The 10,593-nt window shown below is 41.2% G+C and overlaps 1 protein-coding gene across 2 annotated transcripts; it reads left to right on the top strand.

Annotated features, from left to right (window-relative positions):
- The first annotated feature begins 56 nt into the window (after nucleotides 1-56).
- On the top strand, nucleotides 57-10,357 carry LOC142389762 (interleukin-17 receptor C). Of its 2 annotated transcripts, none has more exons than XM_075474820.1 (16): nucleotides 57-456; nucleotides 2,222-2,249; nucleotides 2,363-2,494; nucleotides 2,776-2,832; nucleotides 2,991-3,103; nucleotides 5,118-5,223; nucleotides 5,299-5,340; nucleotides 5,511-5,644; nucleotides 5,744-5,806; nucleotides 5,897-5,954; nucleotides 6,064-6,095; nucleotides 6,841-6,888; nucleotides 7,009-7,060; nucleotides 7,253-7,348; nucleotides 7,436-7,474; nucleotides 8,871-10,357. In XM_075474820.1, the coding sequence occupies exons 1-16, from the start codon at nucleotides 325-327 to the stop codon at nucleotides 9,686-9,688; spliced, it is 1,950 nt and encodes a 649-aa protein (XP_075330935.1). In that variant the 5' UTR covers nucleotides 57-324; the 3' UTR covers nucleotides 9,689-10,357. The 2 variants fall into 2 exon arrangements, with proteins under 2 accessions (XP_075330935.1, XP_075330933.1); XM_075474818.1 differs by having other exon boundaries at nucleotides 6,064-6,284.
- The last annotated feature ends 236 nt before the right edge of the window (nucleotides 10,358-10,593 follow it).

The following is a 10,593-nucleotide window of genomic DNA, read 5'->3' as shown; positions in this document are numbered from 1 at the left end:
GATCTGGTTGAATGATCCACCCACTTGTCAGAAGCTGGTTGCGCTTGTGCCAAATTTCTTCCATCTCACTTGAGCAGGTGGAGCAACCACACGCCCATTCCCCCCAGCTGTCAATCACCGGGAAAGGAGTGGGATAAAAAGCGCTGGAGTGTCAACGGGAGGAGGTTACTGTTGATCCCGTCGTGGCCATGTTCGTGTTTGCCTTCATAGTCATTTCGCCGTCCGGCTGTGCTCCGGGGAAAGAAGTGTAGCGCTGGAGCCGGAGACTTGCGCCCCAGAGGATTTTTATCTGTGGTGGGCGCAAAGGCGCACTCCCTCCAAAAAATGTCTCTCTCTTACCAAAGGGGACTACATGCTGTGCCTCTGCTGTTGTCGCTACTGTGTCGTTTGCTGTTCTTTTCGGCAGGCGCGCTGGAAATCTTTGACCAAGACACATCTGAACTCGTCTGCAGCGAGGTAAAACAAAAGTGCCTCATATTTCTGCCTCATGCCTCATAAGAACTGTTCAAAGACACGCGATTATGTCACAGAGCTTTCCACTATTTCAGTGTAACTTTTGAACAGAACATAAACCATAGAAATGAAATGAAATGGCTTTACTTTATATTGTTGGTACCTTGCTTTTACTAATGGTCCTTATGGATATCCATGAATAATCTAGCCAAATGTTACACCATGTAATGTTCAGGTTTCACTTTTGGGTGTTTTAGGAGAGACAACACATCTCTCTCTCACACTCACACACACACACACACACACACACACACACACACACACACACACACACACACACACACACACACACAGAGAGAGAGCGAGAGATCAGAGTTTAATGTCCATTACTTATTTACTATTGAGCCTGAGCAGGACACCTTACTCCGCTGCTCCATTTCCAGACTTCAGAGAAGCAAATGAACCAAAGGAAGTCTATAAAAACACTCGGTCCTGTGCTAGATTTCTCTAGCAGAGGTCTCTGTTCTCTTCTTCCTTTTGTTTTTAAAAGATTGCACAGTTATTGATGTCTCTAGGCCTTTTAAGAAATCAGACAAACAAGCAAAGCACAACCCCAGCACCCACAAGAGGATGCAAAGACACTGAAATCCTTCAAAAAAAGAACCATTAAAACAAGGCATGCAGCGAAGTCAAAGAAGACGTAATTTAAGCAAAATTTATGGATGCAAGAAACACACACACTTTTGTAGCCGTGTGGGATGTTAAGATTTGGACGGCTGTAGCTCAGGAGAAAGTTTCCATCAATGTATTAATAATAAAGGGAAAAGCACCAAGTAGCCTGTGATACTTTACAGACTAAGAAGAGCAGTGTGTGTGTGCGTGTGGGGGATTGTGGTTTGAGTGGTCAGTTAGGCTAGAAAAAAACGCTATGTAAATACAGTCCATCCACCCTTGTTTTTAAAAGGTGTTATAGTGCTTTATGGTCCTTTTGGAGGCATGGATGGTATCATTTAACAAATGTTAAGCAGAGGTTACTGTTCTTGTACGGCCAAAGTGGAGTTTCTTCATCATTGTTACCATCAGTTTAGTCACAGTAAGAGTAAATTACACGTCGAGGTGAAGTTCCATCAGAGAAATCCCATGTTTTGAATTTGAGCTTCATTTGTTGACATTTACGTCCCCCAAAGGATGTGATACTGGATCAGATCTGACTCGGTGGCTTTGGTTAATTTGGTCCAAGAATGGGTTTTGTGTTTTTAAGAGCAAATTTATTTATCCCAAGACTCTGAATATAACATATTCACGTACGGTTTTAGTGGACTCTGTGACCTTTTCCCACGTCTCGCAATGATTCTGTATCATGTTAACGTGGCCTGCTGGCACTGCACCTTACTATAACCACTCATCTTTTATCTTTGGGGATCATTCTGTTTGCTTTCTGCACTGAATCTTGAATAGTGTAGCTGGGACCCAGAGGGTAAAGACCACACTGAAAATCTTTCATGGAAAATTGGAATGAAAATGGACACCTCGGACGATGATTTACATTTACATTAGACTTTTGGAGCCCATTGTGTGTGTACAGCTTTATAAAGGGCAGTTAAAATTTGACTGAAGTCAGCTTTTCCTTATTTGGACAACAGTTCATGATCATGTTTAAAAGATAAATAAATAAAAATCTTACTCAATGAGATTTTTATTCGATAAGGTATTTTAGGGTGTGTTACTTCAACTTCTCATCCAAATGACATGTTGTTTTTCTTGTCAGGGTTTCACTGACTGCCATGTGAGCTCAGGTAGTGATCTTATCAGTGCATTATTATTATTATTATTATTATTATTATTATTTCATAATAACAAGTTTCCATGCCCTCATTTTATATTAAGCAGAAACCGTTTGTTTTCACAGCTCAGTTCACTGCTGCGTTGTCTGATCCATACGGCTCTGTGGATGTCACTCGGGTGCAGCTCAGTGTTGTTCTCTGCCGCTCAGCCCCACAAGACTTTAAACCATGCCTGCAAATCAATATCACTCTCCAAGGTAGATTTTCTTTCCGTCTTGTCTTTGATTTTGTTGGGTAGGGTGATGAAGCAGAATTTTTTATAATATTTTTTTTTTTTACGTTTTTCAACTGTAATATTTCTCATCTATACTGTTATTGTTTATTTATTTTCTTTGTGCTGATATTCTTTTCATTTCACTAGGCCACTTAGAGTGATTGTTTCCTCCATTCTTTTCTGTTTGTCTTGTGGCGTTGTGGTTTTAAAGCCTTATTTCTTCTAATGTGGTAATTACAGACAGCATTTTGCATTGTTTTGTAGACGTGGGTTCAGCAAAGACTGATTCTGAGGAGTCAGGTGATGACAGTGATGAGGAAGGTATGAAATGAAATGGAGCACTGGAGGGAAGTGGAAAGTTAGTGCCTTCATAGGAATGGAACAATTTGGTTAAACCCTGTTCTCCAAAATGTTGTTTCTTTATACTTTTCCATTGTAATTATTTAAATAGACTTTTCTGCTTGTTCTCTTTGTTGCAGCTCTGGTGAAAGTGTGTCTCTCCTATCCGGGTATCATTGATATTTGCAAGGCGGTCCATTTTAAACCAGGAAATCCTAGTTCAAACCAGACGTCCAACCAGTCTTCACATAAGGTGAGGTAATCAGGTCATTTTGGGCTTATAGGAAGGAAGTATCTTATTTAGATTTTCTTTTGATTGATTAATCAAGTCTCCTTCTGTTGACACACGTGTGAAGCAAAAGTCTTGATCTACCCCTCATTTCTTTACATTATGCTCCTAGTGTGACAGATTCTCTGGTACACTTGTCTGTGGTGGTCTTGTCTGGTCAAATAGTTCTCCAGGCTTTCTGATGGTCTTTTGAAATATTTCTTTGGACGTTGGTTGCTGTTCCTGACCATTTTCAGAGGAATGTCTTTTTTTGTTAGTTAAGCCACTTAACACTGACCTATGAAACACTGAAATATAAGAGAGGATCCTAAGTCAAGGGATGAACCAGTGTTGTTTCTACACGTAACAAACAACTTATCAAATTTTAAATTTTTATCTTCAGACACTTTGTTAATAGCAGCCTGTCACAAAGACACATTTGTTCCCATTTCTTTAGTTTTTCATCTATGAAAAATGCCAAAGATAACACAGTTTGACAGACAGAAAATAGCATTTTTGCAGCAACAATGTGATTCCCAAAAGGCTATTAGCTGGAAACTTGATATTTATCCATTTGATGTACAGTGCATACTTAAAACATTTGAGGAAAATCGAAAAGCGGAGGATGCAATTAGTGGCAGGCCTGAAAGAAAAAAAGTCTACAGTAGACGAGAAGTATTTGAAAGTATATATATATATATTGCAGCAAAAATTTGTTCAGTTCATCCATCTACTGTTCATAGAAGCCTCATTACAAATGGCCTTCATAGAAGGGTGGCTGTCAAGAAGCCGTTCTTAAGGAAGAGAAACAGGGAGAAAAGACTGAGGTGTGCCAATTGACACAAGAAGTGGACTGAAAATCAGTGGCAACAGAAGGATGAATCCTCCCCAGAGCCTGGACCTCAACATTATTGAAGCAGTGTGGGATCATCTTGACAGAGAACGGAACAAAAGGCAGCCGACATTCAAAGAAGAGCTTTGGGATGTCCTTCAAGAAGCCTGGAGAACTATTCCTGAAGTCTACTTAAATAAATTGCAGAGCTTGTCTGAGAGGGTTCCGGCTGTGTTGAAGAATAAAGATGGTCGTACTAAGTATTGACTTTCTAGCTTGTTTTAATTGTAAAAACTCTGGTTTTGCTTTATACACTGTATTTCCATTTATATTTGCACGTTTCAATATGTCACTGCATTTACAAAAAATAAAAAATAAATTCCAGTCAGCATATAAAGAAATGAAAGGTAGCACAAACATTTTGCTTATCGTCATTGCCCTTTATTTGATTTCATCCATGTTCCGCTTCTATTCCTCTACACCGAAACTGGGGAGGTAGTTCTTCTTAGTCATGAATGTGAAACTTTAGGAAAAGAAAAAAAATCGTTGGCTTCTAACCAACAAAATGACAACAAAATGAATTGTGATGCTTCACCACAAGCATTTGTCTGCTGTGGCTGGTTGCAAAAGATTGGAATGTGCCCTTTACCGCTGGTCTCTCTACATTCCTGTTTAATGCCTTATTCACTGACTCAGTCAATGCTAACTGATCTAACCGGGAATTGGCTAGAGGAAACAAAAAAAATCACACAGAAACGTCTTATCAAAGGTGCAGGAGACTTTGAAGTTTAAAAATGTTCACAATGAACTGAAATCATCAACAGAATGTGAAGAAAAAAGCAGCTCTCACACTGTATCAAAAATGTCCATGTGTTGTGGAGATATCTGCTGGAGTTACCACGGGGACCAGAAAGCACTGGCCCATGTCACTTATAGTGTAATGTCCTAACTGAGCTCAATCCAACAAACAACAACAGGGGTTTGTTTATGACTTCGTGTCTCCTGTGTTACTTCCTCTTTCGAGCTCACAGGGATTGCCCAGCACCAGAGGCTGAGAGCATGTAGATTGGGCGCGCCTATTGCATATCTAAAGAGTTTTCAATATGATTACTGTCTGTCAGTGGTTTAAATACAAAAGGTTTTTGTTTTTATTTCCTTGAAATGCAGCTACTGTTGACGGAACAAGTAGATTTTGGCATTACTGTCGTGGTGGTCACAGATTCAAAGGAAACGCACGACGTCCAAAATATCACAATTCCCGCTCTCGAGGAAGGTGAGTTCAAGTGTTGTAATCTGAGGAAAACTAGAAAACTGCAGGGTAACTGAGCATCTTTCCTCGTTCTTTCAGTCTGCTCCACCAAGATCGGGAGGAATGTAAAAGAATGTGCTGGTAAGAGATTTAAGTTCATGTGTGTATTTACACTTTCTGCCACAAAGTGTCACTCCATAGCGTATCTGCAAATGACATGTTGCCAACACGTTCAAAAATCTTTTCGTGTTCTCTGCAAGATTGATGAAGCTCGGTTGTTTTTCACGATGACTGACATGTGCCCATCTCAGTTCCCAGACTCCAAGCAGTGACTGAACATGAGAGAAATGTGGTGCGGCTGCAGCTAGAAAACACAGATTCCAAACAAGAAGAGCTCTTTTTGCAGATGGTTTGGAATGAAATACCCCGAAAAGTTCTTCCATGGGTCAGTCAGTGCTACGCTGTTCAGTGTTCGAGCTTAAAAGCAAAATCTGATTTATTTTTGTTTGTATAAATTTGTGTAATCTCTGTCTCATCTGTGCAGCCCAAAGGCAAGAGGGAAATACTTATCTCATTAGACTTTGTTGCACCATGCCTGTGCTTCCAGGTATCTGTAATGTTAACTTAGAAAATAACAGATTAATAAACTTGTTTCAAATAAAACTGAATTAAAGAAAGACAACAACTTGGTTTCCAGGTATGGTGGAAGGGGAGCGACAGGAGAGGAAACTATTGCCCTTTTACAGATCAACAAGGTAAGGGGCGTTGCTACTGATCAATATCAGATCAAGATCAGTTACAGTACTTGGCAAATGATTTAACTGATGTGTAGCATAGCAATTATTTTTGTTTGTTTTTGTCTAGATGCCCTCGAAAGAATGCGGCACAACGTGTCTGTGAGTTTGGTGGAGTCAAGGATGAGGGATGGTGGGACGGGTTTGAAATGGAACGCGACATCTCCTTGTAGACTGGAAGCGGAGGTGTGGCTGTGCAAGAAGGACATGGCAGGGGGCCAGTGTGAAGAAGTGACAGGCTCCAGACAAAACCTACAAGCTCGCTGGATTGCGACACACAACGGGCACTGGGTAACGACGGTGTAGATCCAGGGCGCACAGGGTGCTAGCCTTTTTGGGTTGAAGCACATTTCTGCCATTTTCTCAATCTTGGGCTTATTTTCGCATTGTCAGAATGACTGATAGGGGCCTGAAGGTGTGGAGTCAATCAACTAAAACAGCTACAGTTTAATCACAGATTGCATCATTCCCGTCACAGTGAAAGCACTTTCTTTTGTTGCTGACAGACTCAGGATGTCAGGTTGTCCGACAACTTCAAAGATTCCTGGTGATGTGGATACGTTGATATGTTTCGAGGTCGCCTTTAATCTTACTACAGGGTTATTGATGAGTGTTCCGAACACTTTTGTCCTTGTTAATCATTTAGAATACTGGAATTTTCCTTTATTTTCCTTATTTTGCCAAATAAAATTGGTCAACCCATTCAGTTAAAATGATAATGATGTCTCAAATGGCCAAAGTTTTATGTTCAGTCTCAACTCTGTGGGAAGGTTTTATGACTCATCCTGATTTTCTTTATTGATGCTATTGATTGATATTTTTTTTAACTTGGTTTTTTATTTTTCAGCAAACAGGAGAGTTCAACGTATCATCCCATCCTCTGCTTTGTGTTCAGGTAAGATTTGTATTGCTGCCTAATAAATGTGAAAATATTCTATCAGATATGTCATTGTAATTGCTTTGTACTTCCTGCAGTACAGAGTACAGTGACATTAATGCTGTTTCAATTCTTTAGATGAAGATAAAAGGGATGGAGTCATACTTGGAGCCCCACTGTCCGTTTGCCAGTAAGACTATTAACGAATCCACATTAGATTTGGGATATCTGATAAGTCATCAAATCTGAAAACAGTCACTATTTTTCATTCTTATGGGGAAAATGACACATGGTTCACTGCTCTTTTTGCCAGTTTTTAATAACATCACTATCTCTGAAACCTTTTGACATGCTTCATAAAAATCTGCACATTTTTTTCCAGGGTCTCGAGTGAGATGGATCCTGCCGCTCCTCATCGGACTGCCACTGATGTGTTTGGCTGTATTTGGAGCCTATTTCATACAAGGTGTCCTAAAAGGTCAGCTTTTTCTTGTTTTGGCCTTTGATTATTTGATGATTGCAATCTAAAGAAAACATCTGAATATAAGCTGTGTGCTCCATCCAGGCTACGTTTGGAGATGGCTGAAAGAAGACGACGTGAAAGGTACGAGGAAATTTCAGAGACCAAACACTATTTTCCAAAACTCCTTAACATGGTTTATAACACAGATTTGTACTTCGTAAAAGGAAAAAAAACCTCTTAGGACCTCGGGTCCGCATTTTGGGTTAAATTGCCACAGTAGTTGATTCTGCTTAACTGGGGCCTTATGGCCACGTCTGTGGACACTTACACTCCCATCTAGCGATGTCAGACGTACATACAGATGTGTACTTTTTATACTTGAGGGTCCAGTAAGCCCAAAAAGCAAAGAGAAATAAAAAAATAATATCAAACAAGAGCTCGGGCCTTAAGAGATTAAAGGAGTGACACGACAAATATACTACTGGTGCAAACCAGACAATTAGATAATACCACCCTCATACTCTGAAGAGGTAAAAATCTCCAGCTACACATGGAGTAAATAGAAGAGCTTTATTGCTACTCCAACACCTTTGGGATGAAATGTTCACTCAGCTTCTACAACAACCTTATACACTGCCTGTCTGAAAAAAAAAGTAGTCATCACTTTGATTTAAAGCTATGGTAGGTAATCCTAGAGAGCTAGCAAGAGAGCTAGCAAGATTCGAAAGTGTCCCCTCCTCTAAGCTCCACCCCCCCCTCCCCATTCCGTCAGTGCTTCATCCAAAGCCGGTAGAACCGCATGCGCACATGGAGCAGGGAGCCGACAGAGGGGGGCGTAGGCAGAAAGCAGAGGCATCTGATTGGTTTTTGTAGGCGCTCCAATCCGAGATCAGCGGGACGCTGATCTCGGATTGGTCAGCTTTTTCTCAGTCCTGCAGCTGCCACAGAGGTCTGATTATTTTCGTCCCTTTTTCTAAATACATCTTGTATAGATTTCTCTCAGGACAGACGGACCATTTCACCCAGTATTACAAAATGTGTTTCTGAACAGGATTACCAACCATGCCTTTAACTAAACTAATCATTTCGGTTGCTTCAGTTGGTCAGGTCTAAGTTTGGCAACATTATGTGCCCAAACAATGAGGTCATCTGACTAGCCCAATCCACTGAATGACAATGTTTTAACATCAATAGATTATTTCCCCTTGTGGCACAGGCATATTCCAAGATGACAACGTAATAATTCATCTGGCTCAAATTGTGAAATTGTGATGGGGAGCGTAATACATCATTTTCAGACATGGGTCTGAAAAAACTTAAAACACATCCAGCTCTACCTCCCATAAATAGAAGATTTATGGACCTTTTTTTTTTTTTTTTGGCCAGGCCCTTATCTGCCTGTTGAAAATAGGGCTACTAGCATACATGGCTACCTTTTTTCAAATATGAGATACAACATGTTAGAAAATATTTAATTCAGTATTCACGTTGTATTTGATTATAACGACCTCAGTCAGTATTTTACCCTCTCTTTCAGTTGCTCTGGGTGGTGGTCATGTGGTGCTGCTTTACCCGCCTGATGATGATGACCAGCATCTGCCTGAGTTGCTGTGTCACCTGGGCTCATCTCTCCAGGCCCTGGGTTTCACTGTGTCCCTGGACCTGTGGAGCCAGGCTGAGCTCGGCATGCTGGGCCCTGTGCCATGGCTCCACTCCCGACTGGACCAACTGCAAAGGCAGGGGGGCAAGGTAGTGCTAGTCCTAACGCAGGCCACCTGGACCAGGGCCGAAGAATGGGGAGCTCAGAGCTGCGAGAGGTATGCCCCCAGAGAGAAGAACAGGGATGTGGAGGAGGACAAGGGGACAGGAGGAAGCTGCCCTGCCTCTTCTCGCCATTTGGATGTTTTTGGTGCCTCTCTGAGCTGTATTCTAGCAGACTATTTACAAGGCCGTGCCGGTGAGCGGTTTATGCTGGTGCAGTTTGAATCACTCCCACCGGAGCCTCCAGGTAGTTTCAGACCACTGCCACAACTTTTCCGCGGCCTTCATGTCTACAGCCTTCCATCTCAGAGTCTGGGATTTCTGACTGAACTAGCTGGAGCTAAGCAAATGGCTTCAGCATCAGCCAGAAGGAAAAGGACGGGGGGGCTCAGGATGGCATCCCGCACTCTGGCCCAAAGACTGTCGGGGTTCACAGCAGGGACAAATGTATTACGACTTGCTGGAGTGTCACAGGGTTGTGTTGGTGTGGGAGTGGAAGACTCTGGGGAAACTGTGCCCTTACAGCCATGTCTTCTTACGCCCCCATCCAGCCCTGACACCGACCCTAAGGACAGTGAAATGGAATGGGTCTGACAGTTGGAGAAAACGTTGAAGCTCAGTTTTGGGATGAGCAGCCAGTAATGACATAAAAGTACCTCAAGTGATGCAGAAGGAGATGTTCAAAAGAACACCAGTCAGTTTGGCAGCTTTGTGAAATGCCGGTGAAATAATCTGTAGTGTAGCAGATACTGAAATAGAAGGGTATACATATTTTTAACGGAAAAAAAAAAAATCAAGCTGCTGTTTTTTGCTATTTAAACCAGCTCAATACAGCTTAAACTCCAAAGAAATGAAAAGAATTCAGCATCTCAAGAAGATTAAACTGAAGACTATAGATGGCAGATCTTAGTGTCCTGTTCCAAAGCAAAGCCCAAGTAGAGGACGTTTAAAAGCAGCCTGACTTAAGCTATTAAAATGCAGAAAGAGTATCTCAGTGACAACGCTTCTTAAATTTGATGCCTACCTTGTGGCTGTCCTAAATGCCACTGTGTGTGTTAAAATACCTTTACCTGTACATAGTATTCATATTGCACATTTAGAGCCCTGAAATGTTTGGTTTGTGAATTCCATTGTTTACTGTATACACAGAAGGTAAATGTGACTATATTCCACTGCTTTGTTCTTAGCGAGTTGGTTTTATACCGTTTTGTGTTGAATTAATATTGAATAAAGCATTATTGGTGACCAGCTTGTTTGACAAAACGATTACTGCTCTTGTTTTTGCAGAAAAAAAAATAGAAAAAAAAATGTACACATCCTGGATTATTCATTTATTTAATTATCTAACTGACATGTTTCTGCCTCGCGTTGGAGTGTAAAATTAAACTTAAGAGCTTTTCATCATCCAAAATTTTGAATATGGGTCTGTATTCAGCGGATGACATCACAGCAACCTGCGTCGAGCTGGATGTTGAGTGATTGGTTGATTAATTAAATCA

This window comes from Odontesthes bonariensis, chromosome 10 (genome assembly GCF_027942865.1).
Source record: "Odontesthes bonariensis isolate fOdoBon6 chromosome 10, fOdoBon6.hap1, whole genome shotgun sequence".
Taxonomy (NCBI): domain Eukaryota; kingdom Metazoa; phylum Chordata; class Actinopteri; order Atheriniformes; family Atherinopsidae; genus Odontesthes; species Odontesthes bonariensis.
This window is presented reverse-complemented; position numbering and strand designations above follow the sequence as displayed.